This window comes from Triticum aestivum, chromosome 2B, assembly GCF_018294505.1.
Source record: "Triticum aestivum cultivar Chinese Spring chromosome 2B, IWGSC CS RefSeq v2.1, whole genome shotgun sequence".
In the NCBI taxonomy this organism is placed as follows: Eukaryota; Viridiplantae; Streptophyta; class Magnoliopsida; order Poales; family Poaceae; genus Triticum; species Triticum aestivum.
Genome location: NC_057798.1, coordinates 238,221,150 through 238,246,860, shown reverse-complemented (window position 1 = coordinate 238,246,860; position 25,711 = coordinate 238,221,150). Strand labels below are relative to the sequence as shown.

General features: G+C 42.8%; 1 protein-coding gene across 1 annotated transcript; it reads right to left on the bottom strand.

Moving 5' to 3' along the window:
• Window positions 1-24,311: 24,311 nt before the first annotated feature.
• LOC123041128 (branchpoint-bridging protein) lies at window positions 24,312-25,243 on the bottom strand. The gene has a single exon (XM_044463827.1). The coding sequence runs from the start codon at window positions 25,176-25,178 to the stop codon at window positions 24,627-24,629; it is 552 nt and encodes a 183-aa protein (XP_044319762.1). The 5' UTR covers window positions 25,179-25,243; the 3' UTR covers window positions 24,312-24,626.
• Window positions 25,244-25,711: the final 468 nt, after the last annotated feature.

The window sequence follows — 25,711 nt, the reverse complement described above, 5'->3', positions numbered from 1 at the left end:
TGTTTACTTACCAATTTCCACTTACCAAGAGCGCTTCACTCCCCCGCAATGGTGCTAGAAAATAGACTTGATGACCCACAAATATTTGGGGTCAATTGTAGCCTTTTCGATAAGTACGAGTGTCGAACCAACGAGGAGCAAAAGGAAATGACAAGTGGTTTTCGGCAAGGTAATGTCAGCAAGTGCTAAAATTGTAAGTAGCGGAGTAGTTTGATAGCAAGATAATTTGTAGCGAGCAAGTAACGATAGTAGTAACAAAAGTGCAGCAAGGTATCCCAATCCTTTTGAGGAAAAGGACAGGCCAAAACGGTTTCTTATGATAAGCAAAGTATTCTTGAGGGTACACGGGAATTTCATCTAGTCACTTTCATCATGTTGGCTTAATTCATGTTCGGTACTTTCATAATTTGATATGTGGGTGGACCGGTGCTTAGGTGTTGTTCTTACTTGAACAAAACGCCGACTTATGATTAACCCTCTCGCAAGCATCTACAACTACAAGAAAAGTATTAAGAATAAATTCTTGAAGGAAATATACCCTAGAGGCAATAATAATTTATTATTTATTTCCTTAATTCATGATAAATGTTTATTATTCATGCTACAATTGTATTAACCGGAAACATAATACATGTGTGGATACATAGACAAACAGAGTGTCACTAGTATGCCTCTACTTAACTAGCTCATTGATCGAAGATGGTTAAATTTCCTAACCATAGACATGAGTTGTCATTTGATAAACGAGATCACATCATTAGGAGAATGATGTGATTTACTTGACCCATTCCGTCAGCTTAGCACTTGATTGGTTTAGTTTACTGCTATTGCTTTCTTCATGACTTATACATGTTCCTATAACTATGAGATTATGCAACTCCTGATTACCGGAGGAACACTTTGTGTGCTACCAAACGTCACAGGGTGATTATAAAGGTGCTCTACAGGTGTCTCCAATGGTACTTGTTGAGTTGGCATAGATCGAGATTAGGATTTGTCACTCCGTATTTTGGAGAGGTATCTCTGGGCCCTCTCGGTAGTGCACATCACTATAAGCCTTGCAAGCAATGTGACTAATGACTTAGTTGCGGGATGATGCATTACGGAACGAGTAAAGAGACTTGCCAGTAACGAGATTGAACTAGGTATTGAGATACCGACGATCGAATCTCAGGCAAGTAACATACCGATGACAAAGGGAACAACGTATGTTGTTATACGGTTTGACCGATAAAGATCTTCGTAGAATATGTAGGAGCCAATATGAGCATCCAGGTTCCGCTATTGGTTATTGGCCGGAGACGTGTCTCGGTCATGTCTACATAGTTCTCAAACCCGTAGGGTCCGCACGCTTAACGTTCGGTGACGATCGATATTATGAGTTTATGTGTTTTGATGTACCGAAGGTAGTTCGGAGTCCCGGATATGATCACGGACATGAAGAGGAGTCTCTACATGGTCGAGACATAAATATTGATATATTGGATGACTATTTTTGAACTTCGGAAGTGTTCCGGGCAAGTTCGGACATATACTGGAGTACCGGGGGGTTACCGGAACCCCCCGGGGAGTGTATTGGGCCTATTGGGCCTTAGTGGAGAAGAGGAGGGGCGGCCAGGGTAGGCCGCGTGCCCCCTCCCTCTCTAGTCCGAATTGTACAAGGAGGGGGGCCCTTTCCTTCCTCCTCTCTCCTTTCCTTCCCCCTTCTCCCACTCCTACTAGGAAAGAAGGAGTCCTACTCCCGATGGGAGTAGGACTCCCCCCTTAGCACGCCCTCCTCCTTGGCCGGCCGCCTCCCCCTAGCTCGTTTATATACGGGGGCAGGGGGCACCCCAAGCCACACAAGTTGATCATTGATCTTTAGCCGTGTGCGGTGCTCCCCTCCACCGTAATCCACCTCGGTCATATCGTAGTGGTGCTTAGGCGAAGCCCTACATCGGTAACTTTATCAACACCGTCATCACGCCATCGTGCTGATGGAACTCTCCCTCGAAGCTCTACTGGATCGTGATTTTGTGGGACGTCACCGAGCTGAACGTGTTCAGATCACGGAGGTGCCATACGTTCGGTAGTAGGATTGGTCGATCGTGAAGACGTACGACTACATCAACCTCATTGTCATAATTCTTCTGCTTATGGTCTACGAGGGTACGTGGACGACACTCTCCCCTCTCGTTGCTATGCATCACCATGATCTTGCATGTGGGTAGGAATATTTTTGAAATTATTACGTTCCCCAACAGTGGTATCAGAGCCAGGTTTATGCGTAGATGTTATATGCACGAGTAGAACACAAGTGAGTTATGGGCGATACTAGTCATACTGCTTACCAGCATGTCATACTTTGATTCGGCGGTATTGTTGGATGAAGTGGCTCGGACCAACATTACGCATACGCTTACGTGAGACTGGTTCTACCGACGTGCTTCGCACACAGGTGGCTGGCGTGTGTCAGTTTCTCCAACTTTAATTGAAGAGTGTGGCTACGCCCGGTCCTTGTGAAGGTTAAAACATCACTAACTTGATGAAATATCATTGTGGTTTTGATGCGTAGGTAAGAATGGTTCTTGCTTAGCCCGTAGCAGCCACGTAAAACTTGCAACAACAAAGTAGAGGACGTCTAACTTGTTTTTGCAGGGCATGTTGTGATGTGATATGGTCAAGACATGATGCTAAATTTTATTGTATGAGATGATCATGTTTTGTAACAGAGTTATCGGCAACTGGCAGGAGCCATATGGTTGTCGCTTTATTGTATGCAATGCAATCGCCCTGTAATTGTTTTTACTTTATCACTAAGCGGTAGCGATAGTCGTAGAAACAATAGTTGGCGAGACGACAACGATGCTACGATGGAGATCAAGGTGTCGCGCCGGTGACAATGGTGATCATGACGGTGCTTTGGAGATGGAGATCAAAGGCACAAGATGATGATGGCCATATCATATCACTTATATTCATTGCATGTGATGTTTATCTTTTATGCATCTTATTTTTCTTTGATTTACGGTAGCATTATAAGATGATCTCTCACTAAATTTCAAGGTATAAGTGTTCTCCCTGAATATGCACCGTTGCCAAAGTTCGTCGTGCCGAGACACCACGTGATGATCGGGTGTGATAAGCTCTACGTTCACATACAACGGGTGCAAGCCAGTTTTGCACACGCAGAAATACTCGGGTTAAACTTGACGAGCCTAGCATATGCAGATATGGCCTTGGAACGCTGAGACCGAAAGGTCGAGCATGAATCATATAGTAGATATGATCAACATAGTGATGTTCACCATTGAAAACTACTCCATTTCACGTGATGATCAGACATGGTTTAGTTGATTTGGATCACGTGATCACTTAGATGATTAGAGGGATGTCTATCTAAGTGGGAGTTCTTAAGTAATATGATTAATTGAACTTTAATTTATCATGAACTTAGTACCTGATAGTATTTTTCTTGTCTATGTTGTTGTAGATAGATGGCCCGTGCTATTGTTCCGTTGAATTTTAATGTGTTCCTTGAGAAAGCTAAGTTGAAAGATGATGGTAGCAATTACACGGACTGGGTCCGTAACTTGAGGATTATCCTCATTGCTGCACAGAAGAATTACGTCCTAGAAGCATCGCTAGGTGCAAGACCCACTGCAGGAGCAACGCCGGACATTATGAACGTCTGGCAAAGCAAAGCTGATGACTACTCGATAGTTCAGTGTGCCATGCCTTACGGCTTAGAACTGGGACTTCAACGACGTTTTGAACGTCATGGAGCATATGAGATGTTCCAGGAGTTGAAGTTAATATTTCAAGCAAATGCCCGAATTGAGAGATATGAAGTCTCCAATAAGTTCTATAGCTGCAAGATGGAGGAGAATAGTTCTGTCAGTGAACATATACTCAAAATGTCTGGGTATAATAGCCACTTGATTCAACTGGGAGTTAATCTTCCGGATGATGGTGAGATTGACAGAATTCTTCAATCACTGCCACCAAGCTACAAGAGCTTCGTGATGAACTATAATATGCAAGGGATGGAAAAGACAATTCCTGAGCTCTTCGCGATGCTAAAGGCTGCGGAGGTAGAAATCAAAAAGGAGCATCAAGTGTTGATGGTCAACAAGACCACCAGTTTCAAGAAAAGGGTAAAGGGAAGAAGAAGGGGAACTTCAAGAAGAACGGCAAACAAGTTGCTGCTCAGGAGAAGAAACCCAAGTCTGGACCTAAGCCTAAGACTGAGTGCTTTTAATACAAAAGGACTGGCCACTGGAAGCGGAACTGCCCCAAGTATTTGGCCGATAAGAAGGATGGCAAGGTGAACAAAGGTATATGTGATATACATGTTATTGATGTATACCTTACTAAGATTGCAGTAGCACCTGGGTATTTGATACTGGTTCTGTTGCTAATATTTGCAACTCGAAATAGGGACTACGAATTAAGCAAAGATTGGCTAAGGACGAGGTGACGATGCGTGTGGCAAATGGTTCCAAAGTCGATGTGATCGCGGTCGGCATGCTACCTCTACATCTACCTTCGGGATTAGTTTTAGACCTGAATAATTGTTATTTGGTGCCAGCGTTAAGCATCAACATTATATCTAGATCTTGTTTGATGCGAGACGGTTATTCATTTAAATCTGAGAATAATGGTTGTTCTATTTATATGAGTAATATCTTTTATGGTCATGCACCCTTGAAGAGAGGTCTATTTTTGTTGGATCTCGATTGTAGTAATACACATATTCATAATGTTGAAACCAAAAGATGTAGAGTTGATAATGATAGTGCAACTTATTTGTGGCACTGCCGTTTAGGTCATATTGGTGTAAAGCGCATGAAGAAACTCCATACTGATGGACTTTTGGAATCACTTGATTATGAATCACTTGGTACTTGTGAACCATGCCTCATGGGCAAGATGACTAAAATGCCATTCTCCAGAACAATGGAGCGAGCAATAGATTTGTTGGAAATCATACATACTGATGTATGTGGTCCAATGAATATTGAGGCTCGCGGCGGGTATCGTTATTTTCTCACCTTCACAGATGATTTAAGGATATGGATATATCTACTTAATGAAACATAACTCTGAAACATTTGAAAAGTTCAAAGAATTTCAAAGTGAAGTGGAAAATCATCGTAACAAGAAAATAAAGTTTCTATCTGATCGTGGAGGAGAATATTTGAGTTACGAGTTTGGTCTTCATTTGAAACAATGCGGAATAGTTTCGCAACTCATGCCACCCGGAACACCACAGCGTAATGGTGTGTCTGAACGTCGTAACCGCACTTTATTAGATATGGTGTGATCTATGATGTCCCTTACTGATTTACCACTATCATTTTGGGGTTATGCTTTAGAGACGGCTGCATTCACGTTAAATAGGGCACCATCTAAATCCGTTGAGACGATGCCTTATGAACTGTGGTTTGGCAAGAAACCAAAGTTGTCGTTTCTTAAAGTTTGGGGTTGCGATGCTTATGTGAAAAAGCTTCAACCTGATAAGCTCGAACCCAAATCGGAGAAATGTGTCTTCATAGGATACCCAAAAGAGACTGTTGGGTACACCTTCTCACAGATCCGAAGGCAAGACATTCGTTACTAAGAATGGGTCCTTTCTAGAGAAGGAGTTTCTCTCGAAAGAAGTGAGTGGGAGGAAAGTAGAACTTGATGAGGTAACTGTACCTACTCCCTTATTGGGAAGTAGTTCATCACAGAAACCGGTTCTTGTGACACCTACACCAATTAGTGAGGAAGCTAATGATATTGATCAAGAAACTTCAGATCAAGTTACTACCGAACCTTGTAGGTCAAACAGAGTAAGATCCACACCAGAGTGGTATGATAATCCTATTCTAGAGGTCATGTTACTTGACCATGGCGAACCTACGAACTATGAGGAAGCGATGATGAGCCCAGATTCCGCAAAATGGCTTGAGGCCATGAAATTTGAGATGGGATCCATGTATGAGAACAAAGTGTGGACTTTGGTTGACTTGCCCGATGATCGGCAAGCCATCGAGAATAAATGGGTTTTCACGAAGAAGACTAACGCTGATGGTAATGTAACTGTTTACAAAGCACGACTTGTTGCGAAAGGTTTTTGACAAGTTCAAGGAGTTGACTACGATGAGACTTTCTCACCCGTAGCGATGCTTAAGTCTGTTTGAATCATGTTAGCAATTGCTGCATTTTAAGATTATGAAATTTGGCAAATGAATGTCAAAACTGCATTCCTGAATGGATTTCTAGAAGAAGAGTTGTATATGATGCAACCAGAAGGTTTTGTCGATCAAAAAGGTGCTAACAAAGTGTGCAAGCTCCAGCGATCCATTTATGGACTGGTGCAAGCCTCTCGGAGTTGGAATAAATGTTTTGATAGTGTGATCAAAGCATATGGTTTTATACAGACTTTTGGAGAAGCCTGTATTTACAAGAAAGTGAGTGGGAGCTCTGTAGCATTTCTAATACTATATGTGGACGACATATTGTTGATTGGAAATGATATAGAATTTCTGGATAGCATAAAAGGATACTTAAATAAGAGTTTTTCAATGAAAGACCTCGGTGAAGCTGCTTATATATTAGGCATCAAGATCTATAGAGATAGATCAAGACACTTAATTGGACTTTCACAAAGCACATACCTTGATAAAGTTTTGAAAAAGTTCAAAATGGATCAAGCAAAGAAAGGGTTCTTGCCTGTGTTATAAGGTGTGAAGTTGAGTTAGACTCAATGCCCGACCATTGCAGAAGATAGAGAGAAAATGAAAAATGTTTCCTATGCTTCAGCCATAGGCTCTATCATGTATGCAATGCTGTGTACCAGACTTGATGTGTGCCTTGTTGTTAGTTTAGTAGGGAGGTACCAAAGTAATCCAGGAGTGGATCACTGGACAGCGGTCAAGAACATCCTGAAATACCTGAAAAGGACTAAGGATATGTTTCTAGTTTACGGGGGTGACAAAGAGCTCATCATAAATGGTTACGTCGATGCGAGCTTTGACACTGATCCAGACGATTCTAAATCGAAAATTTATATTGAACGGTGGAGCTCTCAGCTGGTGCAGTTCTAAACAAAGCATCGTGGCGGGATCTACGTGTGAAGCGGAGTACATAGCTACTTTGGAAGCAGTGAATGAAGGAGTTTGGATGAAGGAGTTCATATCCAATCTAGGTGTCATACCTAGTGCATCGGTTCCAATGAAAATCATTTGTGACAATACTGGTGCAATTGCCTTGGCAAAGGAATCCAGATTTCACAAGAGAACCAAGCACATCAAGAGATGCTTCAAATCCATCAGTGACCAAGTCCAGGTGGGAGACATAGAAATTTGCAAGATACATACGGATCTGAATGTTGCAGACCCGTTGACTAAGCCTCTCTCACGAGCAAAACATGATCAGCACCAAGACTCCATGGGTGTTAGAATCATTACTGTGTAATCTAGATTATTGACTCTAGTGCAAGTGGGAGACTGAAGGAAATATGCCCTAGAGGCATTATTTATTTCCTTAATTCATGATAAATGTTTATTATTCATGCTATAATTGTATTAACCGGAAACATAATACATGTGTGGATACATAGACAAACAGAGTGTCACTAGTATGCCTCTACTTAACTAGCTCGTTGATCGAAGATGGTTAAATTTCCTAACCATAGACATGAGTTGTCATTTGATAAACGATATCACATCATTAGGAGAATGATGTGATTAACTTGACTCATTCCGTTAGCTTAGCACTTGATCGATTTAGTTTACTGTTATTGCTTTCTTCATGACTTATACATGTTCCTATAACTATGAGATTCTGCAACTCCCGATTATCAGAGGAACACTTTGTGTGCTACCAAACGTTACAACGTAACTGGGTGATTATAAAGGTGCTCTACAGGTGTCTCCAATGGTACTTGTTGAGTTGGCATAGATCGAGATTAAGATTTGTCACTCCGTGTATCGGAGAGGTATCTCTAGGCCCTCTCAGTAATGCACATCACTATAAGCCTTGCAAGCAATGTGACTAATGAGTAAAGAGACTTTCCAGTAACGAGATTGAACTAGGTATTGAGATACCGACGATCAAATCTCGGGCAAGTAACATACCGATGACAAAGGGAACAACGTATGTTGTTATATGGTTTGATCGATAAAGATCTTCGTAGAATATGTAGGAGCCAATATGAGCATCCAGGTTCCGCTATTGGTTATTGGCCAGAGACGTGTCTCGGTCATGTCTACATAGTTCTCGAATCCGTAGGGTCCGCATGCTTAAAGTTCGATGACGATCGATATTATGAGTTTATGTGTTTTGATGTACCGAAGGTAGTTCGGAGTCCCGGATATGATCACGGACATGACGAGGAGTATCGAAATGGTCGGACATAAAGATCGATATATTGGATGACTATGTTTGAACTTCGGAAGTGTTCCGGGCAAGTTCGGACATATACCGGAGTACCGGGGGGTTACCGGAACCCCCCCCCCCCCCCGAGGAGTGTAATGGGCCTTTTGGGACTTAGTGGAGAAGAGGAGGGGCGGCCAGTGTCGTGGTACTAAGTCTGACAGTAAGTATAGGGGGTACGTATGAGGAGGAAAGGTCCTAGGTACGACGAGATCGTACGCAAGTGTTTAAGAGTTCAGGCCCATCTCGGAGGAGGTAAAAGCCCTACGTCTCGGTGCCCGGAGGCGGTCGACTGGATTATATGAGTGTGTGTTATAGGGGGTGCGAACCCTTGTCCCAGAGGAGGGGGTGGCTTATATAGAGTTTGCCAGGACCCCAGCCGTCCCCCATCACAGAGGGTTCAATGTACATAAAGAGGGGGCATTACTAGTAACTGACACATCTCCAACGTATCTATAATTTTTGATTGTTCCATGCTATATATTACCCATTTTGGATGTTTACGGGCTTTACTTTACACTTTTATATCATTTTTGGGACTAACCTACTAACCGGAGGCCCAGCCTGAATTGTTGTTTTCTTGCCTATTTCAGTGTTTCGAAGAAAAGGAATATCAAACGGAGTCCAAACGGAATGAAACCTTCGGGAGCGATCTTTTTGGAACAAACGTGATCCAGGGGACTTGGAGTGGACGTCAAGCAACAGAGGAGGCAGCAAAAAGGGTGCCCGGTGTGCCCCCTATAGGTGGGCGCGCCCCCCAACCTCGTGGGCCCCTCGAGCGTCCACCGACCTACTTCTTCCTCCTATATATACCCACGTACCCTGAAACCATCGAGGAGCACCACAAAAAACTATTTCCACCGCCGTAACCTTCTGTATCCGCGAGATCCCATCTTGGAGCCTTCGCCGGTGCTCCGCCGGAGAGGGAATCAACAACGGAGGGCCTCTACATCATCTCCAAGGCCCTTCCAATGAGTTGTCAGTAGTTTACCACAGACCTTCGGGTCCATAGTTATTAGCTAGATGGCTTCTACTCTCTCTTTGAATCTCAATACAAAGTTCTCCTCAATCTTCTTGGAGATCTATTCGATGTAACTCTTTTTACGGTGTGTTTGTCGAGATCCGATAATTGTGGGTTTATGATCAAGTTTATCTATGAGAAATATTTGAATCTCCTGTGAATTCTTTTATGTGTGATTAATTTATCTTTGCATGTCTGTTTGAATTATCAGTTTGGTTTGGCCTACTAGATTGATATTTCTTGCAATGGGAGAAGTGCTTAGCTTTGGGTTCAATCTTGCAGTGTCCTTTCCCAGTGACACCAGGGGCAGCAAGGCACGTATTGTATTGTTGCCATCGAGGATAAAAGGATGGGGTTTATATCATATTGCATGAGTTTATCCCTCTACATCATGTCATCTTTCTTAATCCGTTACTCTGTTCTTTATGAACTTTATACTCTAGATGCATGCTGGATAGCGGTCGATGTGTGGAGTAATAGTAGTAGATGCAGGCAGGAGTCGGTCTACTTGTCACGGACGTGATGCCTATATACATGATCATGCCTAGATAATCTCATAACTATGCGCTTTTCTTTCAATTGCTCGACAGTAATTTGTTCACCCACCGTAATACTTATGCTATCTTGAGAGAAGCCACTAGTGAAACCTATGGCCCCCGGGTCTATCTTTTATCATATAAGCTTTCAATTTACTTCTAATTGCATATTTTACTTTCCAATCTATATCATAAAAATACCAAAAATATATTTATCTTATCATATTATCTCTATCAGATCTCACTTTCGCAAGTGGCCGTGAAGGGATTGACAACCCCTTTATTGCGTTGGTTGTGAGCTTGTTTGTTTGTGTAAGTGTGTGGGACTTCTGAGGAGCCTCCTACTGGATTTATACCTTGGTTCTCAAAAACTGAGGGAAATACGTACTTACGCTACTTTGCTGCACCACCCTTTCCTCTTCAAGGAAAACCAACGCAAGCTCAAGACGTAGCAAGAAGGATTTCTGGCGCTGTTGCCGGGGAGGTCTTCGCTCAAGTCAAGACATACCAAGTACCCATCACAAACTCATCTCCCTCACATTACATTATTTGCCATTTGCCTCTCGTTTTCCTCTCCCCCACTTCACCCTTGCTGTTTTATTCGCCCTCTCTTTCCCGATCTCCTCTCTCCTTCACTTGTCTTCTTGTGTGCCTGTTTGCCCTCATGGCTTTGCCTAAGAACACCGACCTTCATCTTAGAAGGTTGGAAGAGATTGAATTGAACATTAGAAGTTTTATGAATTTACAATTTGAGCATAATAGTTTCTTTAGAAAAGAGCTTAAAGAACAAAAAAGCTTTATGGAGTATATGAACAAAGAGCTTGATGATATGTCTAAGGAATTTTATGGTTTGAACTCTCAAATTACTCGTCATGAAAAATCTATAGCCCAAATTTCTGATAAGCAGTCCACCTTGGTCAATAAGATGGCCGCAAAACCAGAAGGGTTAGGGGAAAATAATAATGAAGATCTAAAAGTTATTGATGTGTCCCCTATTAAATCTTTGTTTTGCAATATGAATCTTAATAATGATGGGATTGGAAATGAGTCAACTTTAGTTAAAAGGCGTCCCAATGATTCGGAGTTTTTAGATCTTGATGCTAAATTTGGTAAAAGTGGGATTGGAGAGGTCAAGACTTTAAATAGCACTGAACCCACTATCTTGGATTTCAAGGAATTTAATTATGATAATTGTTCTTTAGTAGATTGTATTTCCTTGTTGCAATCCGTGTTGAATTCTCCTCATGCTTATAGTCAAAATAAAGCTTTTACCAAACATATTGTTGATGCCTTGATGCAATCTTATGATGAAAAACTTAATTTGGAAGTTTCTATACCTAGAAAACTTTATGATGAGTGGGAACCTACTATAAAGATTAAAATTAAAGATCATGAGTGTTATGCTTTGTGTGATTTGGGTGCTAGTGTTTCCACGATTCTGAAAACTTTATGTGATATTCTAGGTTTCCATGATCTTGATGATTGCTCTTTAAATTTGCACCTTGCGGATTCCACCATTAAGAAACCAATAGGAAGGATCAATGATGTTCTTATTGTTGCAAATAGGAATTATGTGCCCGTAGATTTTATCGTTCTTGACATAGATTGCAAACTTTCTTGTCCTATTATTCTTGGTAGACCTTTCCTTAGAACGATTGGTGCAATTATTGATATGAAGGAAGGGAATATTAGATTCCAATTTCCATTAAGGAAAGGTATGGAGCACTTTCCAAGAAAGAAAGTTAAATTACCTTATGAATCTATCATGCGGGCTACTTATGAATTGAGTGCCAAAGATGGCACTACTTAGATCTATCGTCGCTTTTATGCCTAGCTAGGGGCGTTAAACGATAGCGCTAGTTGGGAGGCAACCCAATTTTATTTTTGTTTTTTGTTTTTGCTCCTATTTAGTAATAAATATTTCATCTACCTTCTGTTTAGATGTGTTTTCATGTTTAAATTAGTGTTTGTGCCAAGTAGAACCTATAGGATAATCTATGGTGATAGTTAATTTGATTCTGCTGAAAAACAAAAACTTTGCGCCCGTGAAAATAATTTTAGTAATTCACAGAAACGTGCTTCTTGCATTGATTCTTTTTGCTGTAGATCAATAGACAAATTGCCCAGGACTTCCTATTTTGGTAGGATTTTTTAGAGTTCCAGAAGTATTAGAGAGTTACAGATTGCTACAGGCTGTTCTGTTTTTGACAGATTCTGTTTTTCATGTGTTGTTTGCTTATTTTGATGCATCTATGGCTAGTATGTAGGGTATGAACCATAGAGAAGTTGGAATATAGTAGGTTAACACCAATATAAATAAAGAATGAGTTCATTACAGTACCTTTTGTGGTGGTTTTTCTTTCTTGGACTAACGGAGCTTATGAGATTTCCTGTTGAGTTTTGTGTTGTGAAGTTTTCAAGTTTTGGGTAAAGATTTGATGGACTATGGAATAAGGAGTGGCAAGAGCCTAAGCTTGGGGATGCCCATGGCACCCCAAGATATTCAAGGATAACCAAAATCCTAAGCTTGGGGATGCCTCGGAAGGCATCCCCTCTTTCGTCTTTGTTCATCGGTTACTTTAGTTGGAGCTATATTTTTATTCGCCACATGATATGTGTTTTGCTTGGAGCGTCTTGTTTGATATTAGTCTTTGCTTTTTAGTTTACCACAATCATCCTTGTTGTACACACCTTTTGGGAGAAACCCAATTTGATCAGAATTTATTAGAATACTCTATGTGCTTCACTTATATCTTTTGAGCTACATAGTTTTGCTCTAGTACCTCACTTATATCTTTTAGAGCACGGCGGTAGCTTGATTTTGTAGAAATTGTTAATCTCTCATGCTTCACTTATATTATTTTGAGAGTCTCTTAGAACAGCATGGTATTTGCTATGGTTATAAAATTGGTCCTAGAATGATGAGCATCCAAGTTGGGTATAATAAAAACTATCATAGGAAGTGAATTGGATGCTATGATCAATTTGATACTTGATAATTGTTTTGAGATATAGAGGTGGTGATATTAGAGTCATGCTAGTTGGGTGATTATGAATTTAAAGAATACTTGTGTTGAAGTTGGCAAGTCCTGTAACATGCACGTATGGTAAAATTTGTGTAACAAATTTATTGCATAGGGTGCTCTTTTGATTGCCTTCCCTTGAGTGGAGGTCGGGGGCGCGCGATGGTTAACTCCTACCAACCTCCCCCCTAGGAGCATGCGTAGTAGTACTTTGCTTCGAGGGCTAATAAAACTTTTTCAATAAGTATATGAGTTCTTTATGACTAATGTGAGTCCATGGATTATACGCACTTTTACCTTTCCATCATTGCTAGCCTCTTCGGTACCGTGCATTGCCCTTTCTCACCTTAAGAGTTGGTGCAAACTTTGCCGGTGCATCCAAACCCCGTGATACGATACGCTCTACCACACACAAACCTCCTTATATCTTCCTCAAAACAGCCACCATACCTACCTATTATGGCATTTCCATAGCCATTCCAAGATATATTGCCATGCAACTTTCCACCGTTCCATTTATCATGACACGCATCATCATTGTCATATTGCCTTGCATGATCATGTAGTTGGCATCGTATTTGTGGAAAAGCCACCATGCATAACTTTTCATACATGTCACTCTTGATTCATTGCCCATATCTTGTTCTAGTTTTGAGTTGTAAATAAATAGAAGTGTGATGATCATCATTATTAGAGCATTGTCCCCAAATAAATAAAGAAAGGCCAAAAAGAAAAAAAATGAAAGGCCAAAGAAAAAAAGGCCAAAAGAAAAAAAAGGCCCAAAAAGAAAAAAAGAAAGAAAAGGGGGGCAATGTTACTATCCTTTCCACACTTGTGCTTCAAAGTAGAACCATGTTCTTCATATAGAAAGTCTTTTATGTTGTCACTTTCATATACTAGTGGGAATTTTTCATTAAAGAACTTGTCTTGTATATTCCTACGATGGGCTTCCTCAAATGCCCTAGGTCTTCGTGAGCAAGCAAGTTGGATGCACACCCACTTAGTTTCTTTTGTTGAGCTTTCATACATTTATAGCTCTAGTGCATCTGTTGCATGGCAATCCCTACTCCTCATGTTGACATCAATTGATGGGCACCTCCATAGCCCATTGATTAGCCTCGTCAATGTGAGACTTTCTCTCTTTTTGTCTTCTTCACACAACCTCCATCATCATATTATATTCCACCCATAGTGCTATATCCATGGCTCACGCTCATGTATTGCATGAGAGTTGAAAAGGGCTGAAGCGCGTTAAAAGTATGAACCAATTGCTTGGCTGAAACCGGGGTTGTTCTTGATGGGAGTATTTTGTGTGATGGAAATGAAACATAGCCTAACTAGATGATTTTGTAGGGATGAACCTTCTAATGCCATGATATTTTGAGAAGACGTGATTGCTTAGTTAGTATGCTTGAAGTATTACTATTTCTTATGTCAATATGAACTTTTATTTTGAATCATTTGGATCTAAACATTCATGCCACAATAAATAAAATTACATTGAGAATTATGCTAGGTAGCATTCCACATCAAAAATTCTGTTTTTATCATTTACCTACTCGAGGACGAGCAGGAATTAAGATTGGGGATGCTTGATACGTCTCCAACGTATCTATAATTTTTGATTGTTCGATGCTATTATATTACCCATTTTGGATGTTTATGGGCTTTACTTTACACTTTTATATCATTTTTGGAACTAACCTACTAACCGGAGGCCCAGCCTGAATTGCTGTTCTTTTGCCTATTTCAGTGTTTCGAAGAAAAGGAATATCAAACGGAGTCCAAACGGAATGAACCTTTGGGAGCGATCTTTTTGGAACAAACGTGATCCAGGGGACTTGGAGTGGACGTCAAGCAACAGAGGAGGCGACCACGAGGGTGCCCGGCGCGCCCCCTACAGGTAGGTGCGCCCCCACCCTCATGGGCCCCTCGAGCATCCACCGACCTACTTCTTCCTCCTATATATACCCACGTACCCTGAAACCATCGAGGAGCACCACAAAAAACTATTTCCACCGCCGTAACCTTCTATATCCGCGAGATTCCATCTTGGAGCCTTCGCCAGCGCTCCACCAGAGGGGGAATCGACCATGGAGGGCCTCTACATCATCTCCAAGGCCCTTCCGATGAGTTGTGAGTAGTTTACCACAAACCTTCGGGTCCATAGTTATTAGCTACTCCCTCCGTCCCATAATATAAGAATGTTTTTGACACTAGTGTAGTGTTAAAAACGTTCTTATATTTTGGGACAGAGGGAGTAGATGGCTTCTTCTCTCTCTTTGAATCTCAATACAAAGTTCTCCTCGATCTTCTTGGAGATCTATTTGATGCAACTCTTTTTATGGTGTGTTTACCGAGATCCGATGAATTGTGGGTTTATGATCAAGTTTATCTATGAGAAATATTTGAATCTCCTCTGAATTCTTTTATGTGTGATTAAGTTATCTTTGCAAGTCTCTTCGGATTATCAGTTTGGTTTGGCCTACTCGATTGATCTTTCTTGCAATGGGAGAAGTGCTTAGCTTTGGGTTCAATCTTGCGGTGTCCTTTCCCAGTGACAGCAGGGGCAGCAAGGCATGTATTGTATTGTTGCCATCGAGGATAAAAAGATGGGGTTTATATCATATTGCATGAGTTTATTCCTCTACAACATGTCATCTTTCTTAATGCGTTACTCTGTTCTTTATGAACTTAATACTCTAGATACATGCTGGTTAGCGGTCGATGTGTGGAGTAATAGTAGTAGATGCAGGCAGGAGTCGGTCTACTTGTCACGGACGTGATGCCTATATACATGATCATGCCTAGATAATCTCATAACTATGCGCTTTTCTATCAATTGCTCGACTGTAATTTGTTCACCCACTGTAATACTTATGCTATCTTGAGAGAAGCCACTAGTGAAACCTATGGCCCCCGGGTCTGTCTTTTATCATATAAGCTTTCAATTTACTTTTATTTGCATCTTTTACTTTCCAATCTATATCATAAAAATACCAAAAATATATTCATCTTATCATATTATCTCTATCAGATCTCACTTTCGCAAGTGTCCGTGAAGGGATTGACAACCCCTTTATTGCGTTGGTTGCGAGATTCTTCTTTGTTTGTGTAGGTGCGTGGGACTTCTGAGGAGCCTCCTACTGGATTGATACCTTGGTTCTCAAAAACTGAGGGAAATACTTACGCTACTTTGATGCATCACCCTTTCCTCTTCAAGGAAAACCAATGCAAGCTCAAGACGTAGCAGTAATGCCAGCCTTAAGTGCCTTAAATGACCTTAAAGACTACGGAGTGAATGCTTGCTCGTGGCTGTTCTGAGTGACTCCTGGTCTTCTGTAGGTCGAGTGGTGTCTGGTATGGTCGAGTGATTGACTGGTCGTGTGACTTCGGGAAGGAGGGGTACCCGAGTGGTTGATTCGTCGAGTGGATCGCACTCGACACCTTTATTGGGTACTCCCTGTTGTCTCTTGAGCTTCTTTGCTTCTAGGGTAGTGACCTTGGGTAAGGCGTATAGGTCAGGCCTATGACCCTACCCTAGGTCTGTATCATCATCAGCCAGGGCAGGCCGCGCGCCCCCTCCCCCTCTAGTCTAAATTGGACAAGGAGGGGGCAGCGCCCCCCTTTCCTTCCTCCTCTCTCCTTCCCTTCCCCCTTCTCCTACTCCTACTAGGAAAGAAGGAGTCCTACTCCCGGTGGGAGTAGGACTCCCCCTTGGCGTGCCCTCCTCCTTGGCTGGACGCCTCCCCCCTATCTCCTTTATATACGGGGGCAGGGGGCACCCCAAGACACACAAGTTGATCATTGATCTTTAGCCGTGTGCGGTGCCCCCCTCCAGCATAATCCACCTCGGTCATATCGTAGCGGTGCTTAGGCGAAGCCCTGCGTCTGTAAATTTATCAACACCGTCATCACATTGTCGTGCTAACGGAACTCTCCCTCAAAGCTCTACTGGATTGTGAGTTCGTGGGACGTCACCGAGCTAAAAATGTGCTGATCACGGAGGTGTCGTACGTTCGGTACTAGGATCGGTCGATCGTGAAGACGTATGACTACATCAACCGCGTTTTCATAACACTTCCGCTTACAGTCTACGAGGGTACATGGACGACACTCTCCCCTCTCGTTGCTATGCATCACCATGATCTTGCGTGTGTGCAGGAATTTTTTTGAAATTACTACGTTCCCCAACAATTCTAACCATAGCATTAAACTTTTGGACCCAATTGGTCCCTTACAGAATAGCGCATAAATTGGGGGTTTAGCTTCTGTCACTCTCGCAACCCACCATCTAATAACTACTCCACAATGCCTTCCCTTAGTCCCAAATATGGTGAAGTGTCATGTAGTAGACGTTCACATGACACCACTAAGAGAATGACAACATACATATCATCAAAATATCGAACACATATCAAGTTCACATGATTACTTGCAACATGATTTCTCCCGTGACCTCAAGAATGAAAGTACCTACTCACAAATGATAAACATGCTCAAGATCAGAGGGGTATTAAATAGCATAATGGATCCGAACATATAATCTTCCACCAAATAAACCATATAGTAATCAACTACAAGATGTAATCAACACTACTAGTCACCCACAAGCACCAATGTATAGTTTTGATACAAAGACTGAACACAAGAGATGAACTGGGTTTGAGAGGAGTTGGTGCTGTGAATATGTTGATGAAGATAGCCTTCCCCAAGATGGAAGAGTTGTTGGTGATGTTGATGACGATGATTTCCCCCATCGGGAGGGAAGTTCCCCCAATGGAATCGCTCCGCCCGAGGGCAAAAGTGCTCCTGCCCAAGGTCTGCCTCAAGGCGGCGGCACTTCATCCCGAATGTCCTCCTCTAATTTTTTCTAGGTCAAAATGACTTATATACCAGAAGATGGGCACCGTAGGTGGGCCGAGGAGGGCAGCACCCACCAGGGTGCGCCTGGGCCTCTTGGCGCGCCCAGGTGGGTTGTGCCCACCTGGTGGCCCCCCTCTAGTACTTATTTTCTCCAATATTTATTAAATATTCCATAAAAATCCTCGGGAAGTTTCAGCTCATTTGGAGTTCTGCAAAATAGGTAGCTTGACGTAGCTTTTTCAGGTCCAGATTTCCAGCTGCCCGAATTCTTCCCCTTGGTGCATACCTTGCATATTATGAGATAAAAGGCATCAGAATTACTCCAAAGAGCATTATTATGCAATAAAACAACATAAATAACAGTAGGAAAACATGATGCAAAACCAACGTATTAGTGTGGCGGCCTCCTCGATTGGGGTCCTATTCATCCAGTGGCAACAGCCTACTACCACGGGGTCCTGTTCATCCAACACCCACGGGGAAATGTTCATCCAACCCCCAACAACAATCACTATTCATCAAGAGGCAGCAGTTTCGATCGGCTTCAGTTAGCAGTCGTAGCGAAGGAATCGCTTGGATTCAGTTAACAACCAAGGGATCGATCGCTCGGGTTCAGTAACGTAGCTAGTGCAATCGCTCGGGTTAAGTAAGAGAACGCCTCGCTCTGGTTCAGTTAGAGCCCAATGTCTCGCACACACGCGCGTACGTGTACAAGAGACACGCGCAAACCTCCATGCATCGCTCGGCCCTGACCACCCACCGTAACTGGGAACTCCCCGAAATTTTTCTCGCCCTCGCTTCTACCATGATTTATTCTGTCCTGGACGACCCAAAGAATGTCATGCAGGTGCGTCCCCAGCTCGCCCAGGACGAAAAGCCCATTTTCTGTCTTGATTTTTTGTCATAGAAGTAGGAGCCCGCCACATCTATGATGATACGTGGTTTTGTCACAATTATCGTCATAGAAGTGTCATAAGCATGACAAAAAAAATTCGTTCGGGCCATACTGTAACGAATGTGTCTTTTTTATAGTGATACCGGGCGTCGCTGACTCCTCCTTATCTACAAACGCAACTTTTGTAACTGGGCATACAAAAATGAAGCAACATAAGAGGCAAAATAATTGACGAGAGTAGAGAAAGAGAATCACGAAGGAATTGCTTCACTTAGATCCATTTCAGGTTCCTCTACATCACAATGCTCTGCTCAACTAGCGAAAAAACTCCCACTAGAGAGAGATCTGTAATATTGCTATGATTCCCCTTTACGTGATCTCTATGTTTGGTTGTTATTCTTGTCTCATGAGAGTAATCACCTTGTACGTGTGAGATGTAAGGGATTGGTGAGATTCATTGGTGCCTATTCATCATGATGATATTTTTTGATATTTATGATGATTGGTTACTAGGTTGGTCATCCCTGCCGTGTAAATGCTTATTGTTCATTTTAAGGGCCCATGCAGCATGATCCAAAGGCCTACATGACATTGTCGAGCAAATCTGTGGCTTGTAGGGCACATGAGTTGGTATCAACGGGGAGTAAGGATAATTCGAGGAACACAAGAAGTCGTGATGCATAAAGTGTTAGTACACTCTAACAACTGTAATTGTTGAGCCAACCATTACAAATGTAAAGGGAGGCCGGATAATAGAATCAAATAAATTGTGATACGAAGATTTTTCCTTTTCTTTTCAAGAGCGACTAGCCTACCAAAGACTTAATATAGAAGGTAATATCACTTTACGAGGTAACTTCACATTACTGCTGCAGAAGGCACATTCATTATTCGCCATAAACTCAATCTCTCCATGCCTAACCTCTTCATTGTAGGAAACAACGTTTATTTGCAGTTCTTATTTAAGTTCCTTTACTTTACTACATTACTAATCTCCCACCATCACCATAATTCTTGCAAATACCGAATTAATCAATTTGCTCGAGACTAGCAACACCTCAAGTGCGACCAAAATACTTGCATATAACACTCGCCTCAGCTCTTTGTTAGGAACAATATAAAATCTGAGATGATAATTCCATGAAAGTGTGCTTCAATCATCCCTACACTTCCAGGACATCATTTGTACACCTCCAAGTCATGCTACAACTCCCCCTTTTAGGGCTCCATAGTTTCGGCCTCCTAGAGGCTGAACTGAGAGTCTTCCCCCACCCCCCAAACTAGCATGTCGGGACAGATGATGGATGGCTGGCAAACTTTCTAGGAGTGGTATCCCCCTCTCTCTGTGTTGTGCTTTGCGCCCAAGCAAGGGAGTCAATGTCCCATGTATTCACTAGGTGTCCCTTCTCGCACACCCTTTTGCATGAGGTCAGTTTTTGGATAAGATTGCCCTCTAGGTTTCAGGGACATGTTCGGAGAGGCACTTCCATCTTGACAGCTTCATGGATTTGGGAACATCACAATGTGGTTGTCTTTGAATGGGCGTGATCAAGCATAGCTAGCATTCTTGACACGATTCCGGTGGAGCTGCCGGGCTCGCCGATCTCCTACCACCGGTTCTCAGCGCTTCTGGGAATTCCCTCAGTAGACTTGTACAACATTCTTGTTTATCAGTTCAATGAGACGTGATCTTTGGGGGTTTCTCAAGAAAAAAATAACCTGCCGTTGTATACTCAAACCACACACAAACAAAAGTACTGTTTGGCGAAGCGGGGCATCATGTTTAGACTGAAATCTTCTATATCTAAATAGAGGCACCCCACTAGCTGATTTTCCTGCCTCCTCATGAATCCACATCATCTGAATTGTTATAACCGTTGATGCAGTATACCTCAGCAGACTACAGCCGCATGACCAAAATTTCACAAAATTACTTAGAGTTGCCACTGCTAAGTGAAATATATTGCTTCATTCCTTTCCGGCCGTTCTGCTTGCTTCGTGCCTTAGGAAATGGTTCAAAAATCTGAGGTCGGCCTTCAATTTTCAGTGTTTTGTTTCTATAGATGATATGGTTTAATGTTCACATCTTATAATTTCTCAGACTCGATTTGTTTTGGTTGGGCCGTTCACAATTTTTTTTTGAGTAAATAAGTGTAAATATTACCTTGGCAATCACCGCCCCGTGGCTCGGCGCATGATGGCAGAGGACGTACATGAGAGCGAAGGCAGGGTGTGCCGCCGGTCAGCCAGGAGCATGAGCGACGCAAAGAGACAGTCCGAGGGATCGAGAGAGATGCATCCTCAGTAATAACTGTGGCAGAGGAAATCACTTGATTGATTTGCTTGTTATGAAAGGTATAAGAGGAAGTGGTCGATCGCTTCCGTTTTTTATTTTGACATCGATCGGTCGCTTCATTGACCATGGGATCGCATGTGTGGACCAGAAGAGAGGAAACACAACGATGATGAGAATAGACCATGGACTTTACCTATGGGCTTTTTTGTGTCCAAACAGATTTGGTGAGAAGCCGAGGTGTATAGCCCAACCAAAACAAATCGAGTCAGAGATTAGTATATACACCGGGTTGAGGAGGCATGAAGAAATTGTAAGATGGTTTAATGTTCACATCTTATAATTTCTCATACTCGATTTCGAGGTACATATTACTTATTTACACTTATTTACTCGGCAAAATTTTGCAGCAGAGATTAGTATATACACCGGGTTGTTGCTTATCTAAGAAATGGTTCAAGAATCTGAGGTTGGCCTTCAATTTTAGTGTTTGTTTTGTACAAATGATATGGTTTAATGTTCACATATTATAATTTCTTGATCTACTATTGGTTTCACAATTGAATTTAAGATAGGTTTTTAATGTTCACATCTTATAATTTCTTGATCTGTTATTGGTTTCACAATTGAATTTAAGATAGGTTTGTATCCACGCGGAGATAAAACTTCACAAGCAATTTAGATGCAATTAACATCGTGGCCACATATAGTGATAATGTCTAATGTGGCAAATGTAAACCATCCATCTTAAGTCATGAGAGGGTTGGTATTAGGCTCAGTTTTACTATCCAACTAGCAAGATACCCATGTGTAGCACGGAACATCAAGATGCATTTGTATGAGTAGTTTATCTTGTGGGGGAAAAGAATGAATGAGGGAAGGCCTTATTTGCAAATGTTGAGTGGGTGTGGGTATCTTTTTGCAAAATTTCCATTGTTTCCTTCCTATCCGTCAGATATAAATCGGACGGCTTATATTGCAGGATGGCAGGCACACCGTCATCACCAACTCTGTTTTTATAAGAGTAGAGAAATGGTAGCTTGAGCAGGTCGAACCGCCAACCTTAGACCACTATGCTAACAACTTCACCTCGTGAAGTTTATTAGCTAAAAGGACATAGGCCTTATCTAGTTTAACCCAACACACTCATTAATGCGGCTGATTTTCACCTGTTAGTTTTTTTAATTATAAAAATATGTAAATTATAACCACAAGAATAAAAAGAATTTATAATACTCGTGTGTTATAAACAATATACACAAGAATAAAAATATATGGTTAGAGGGACAGTGGTATCCCAGCCCATCAGGGTTGAAGTCATGGTGCACGCATTATTTCTAGATTTATGTCAGGATTTTCGGTGATGCGCTTTCAATGGGAGGAGACGTTCCCGTCGACGACGAGGCGCCTACGGTGGCTTCGTAAATCCCAAGATGATATGCTGGCTCAATCTCTCGAAGGTGCTCATAGGGATAGGGTGTGTGCGTGTGCGTTCATAGGGGTGAGTGTACGCGCATATGTATGAGCATTTGCGTCTGTACTGTGTTAAAAAAATACATATAAATAAAATAATATACTTTTAAAAATGTTCATATAATTTAGAAATATTCACGTAATTAAAATAAGACATGTTAATTATGGATATGTTTGTATAATTAAAAAACCACATATTTATTGAAATAATAGAAAATAAATTTTTAAATAATTTGAGAAAGTTCATGTTTTTAATAAATATTCCTGCAGTATATAAAGTGTTCATGCTTTTATAAAAAGTGTCCATTTAATTTAATCATGTTTATATGTTCACCAAAAAAATATTTTTGAATAAAATTAAAAGGAAAAATAAGCATGAAAAAATTACCCAAATGATAAGTGACACACGTAAGGTGCGTGGCACTCCGGTCCGGACGTTTTTCTTTGGCAATTCCAGTCACGCAAGGATAGCAATTTTCAGTAACAGACGAGAAGTTTCTGTTAAAAATAAACCGAAGTACGAAAGTTGCTATGTTTGGGGGAGGGGCGTTTTGGCTCCCGGGTGAACAGTTACGCGATCACCAACAACATCAACGGTGCAGCCAAGGGCGCTAAACCCTTCTAGCATATTTGAATGGAGGGAGCACATCCATTGATGGATTTCACTTCAATTATTGTTTGGCTCAAGTAGATGTAGAGCCATCAATGTGAAATCCTGAGAAAAAGATGCTGCTTGCAGTGCTAGACGGGATCCTGCAGAGGAGGCTGGTTCTCCCGTGAAAAAAGTGCAAGGCAGCCAATGGGAAAGCATTGGAAAACACCATTGCTGAGCTCAACAGTACCTTGCTACCTTTTTGTACAGAGAAAAAGCTACCAAACCTAAGAACACTACTACTGCTTTCGTTGGATGAAGGTAGAACTAAACAGTAGCTTCAGTTGCCTTTTATCTAGGTGGAGCATGGGGCACCAGTATAGTGATGCCACCATTGTACATGCCCTTATAGGCACCCAGACAGCATTTCATTACGACAGTGCCCTTTGCGTTGCGTGTGACGCGGGACGGGCAGTTTGCACCACGAAATCCTGGAGAGGCAAGCACGCACGTTGCCCAGGCATCCGGGTTTGGCCGGAATCCCCATCGGCGCGACTGCGCTGAAGCAGTGCGCTCTTGTGCGGCGTGAGGCTGACAGGGACGGCGCTTGCTTGATCTTTTGCTGCCGGTCACGTTTGCCTGAGCCCTGAGGCGATACGATACGACAGCCTACGCGTCAGGACATGCGGCTCCGATTTGGTGCCATCATCCATAGAAAAGTACCAACTCAACTGGTTTCGAATTGAATAAGTTCCCTTCAAACAACTTGTTGTACATATGGATTTCCATATATAGCCTAATTATTAGTGGCTTGATATTTTTTTTGAAGGGAAGCAAAGCAGCCTGTCAGTATTAATTGAACATGCTTACATGGCACAGACAGCAGGAGTATGTTCTCGTGCTCGGAGATCGACCTAATTTCGTGAACCAACTTAACGGATCCATTCCAACCACCAACAACCGGCACGATCTTTACACATGTGTCGCCAAGCTACTAATTTTCTCCAGATCCAAGCAGCAGCTAGTAGATCAGTGTATCACCAAGCTATCGTAACATGGAACTCAAGCACGATCTGCACTCGAATATAGTAAAACGCCAGCCGCGCAATGTGGTGCATGATTGCAACCTTCTCGGAACAAGAACAAAAAGCGGACGATCTTGTAGTACTAATGATAGTAAACACTAGCTAAGATGCTTGGATAAAGAAAGACCAATGCAAGCATCACAAGTTGATTCCTTGAGGTGACAAGTAATTAACATGGCACAAAAACTAGTAGTAGTAGGATCAAACTAAACTCGCCATCATCTCAGATGAACCAAAAATTAGCAAGCCTTCCTCACTCGGTATCTTCCTCGTCTCACCAGTCACCAGCCTATGTACATTGCAGCATCTAAGTAATAAAGAGAATAAAGAACGGCACTCGAATTCACACGCCGGATCAGCAAAATGTATTTTGTTTTTGTCAAAGCCAACGCAAGAGAAGCAAAGGGGGAAAACCGGTCGGAATGTCGGGGTAAATCCATCACCGGCACCTCGAGATGTCGATCTCGATGAGGTTGTCCTCCTCCAGCTCGATCTCGATCATCCCGTACTCTTCCCCGCCGCCGCCGCCGTCGTCGTAGTCGTCACTGCCGCTGCAGCTGTCCGAGTCGGAGTCCGACGTCCAGGGCAGGCCCATCTCTTCCGGCCCCCACTCCGCCTCGAACTCCTCGTGGATCACCTCCAGAGCGCGGCCTTTGGGCGCCCACGACGCGAACTCCGGCTCCAGGAACACGCTCTGGGGCTTCGCCGGCGGCGGCGGCGGAGGCGGAGGCGGGGCGACCTCCGGGGCTCTCTCCTGCAGCGGAGGAGGAGGAGGAGCAAGGGTCGCGGCAGGTGGCGGGGAGCCGAGGCGGAGCAGGTAGACGAGGAGGAGGACGGAGGAGAGCGGGGCGGGGGAGAGGAGCAGCTGCAGGAGCGGCCGAGGGAGGTAGAGGACGGCGAGCAGGGAGGCGGCCGCGGCCGCGGCGAAGAGGGGGTGGTGGGGCCGTTGGTCGGCGGCGGCCGGCGGCGGCGGAGGGGATGGGGAGGCCATTTTAAGGCGGGAGGAGTGGAGTGGTTAAAGCCAAGCCACGCACCGCCAAGTCGGTTTTTCTCTTTTTAAAGCGACAAGCAAACGAGACGAGCGAAGGACGCGCTTCCGGTTTTATTCTTGTTCCAGCCAGCGAAATCAAAACCCCAATCTTTTTTTGCAGGTACGCCCGGAAGGACGGTAGAATGTTGTGTTAAAAACCGCGTACGCTTCACTGATTGTTCGTCCGTTGTCCTCCAAGTCCAATTAATGGTAGAATGTGTTACTAACTTGAAATGCTCAAGACCCTCTTCAGCGACTAATGTAGGGATGACATGTGGGTCCACGTCCACATGTTGGGACAGTACTGGGGAAATTGACCGGTATCTACCACGGCCAGGAAAAGGAGCGTCCGGTCAAACGGCGTGCGACTGGGTCAGCAGTAAAAAACATGATGGGCGGCAGCACGGAGCCACACGAATCGGGGCACCGGCCGGCAGAAAATGCAAATGGCTCGGCTCGGGCGAGCGGAAGGCTGCAGCATGCACGTAAAGGCA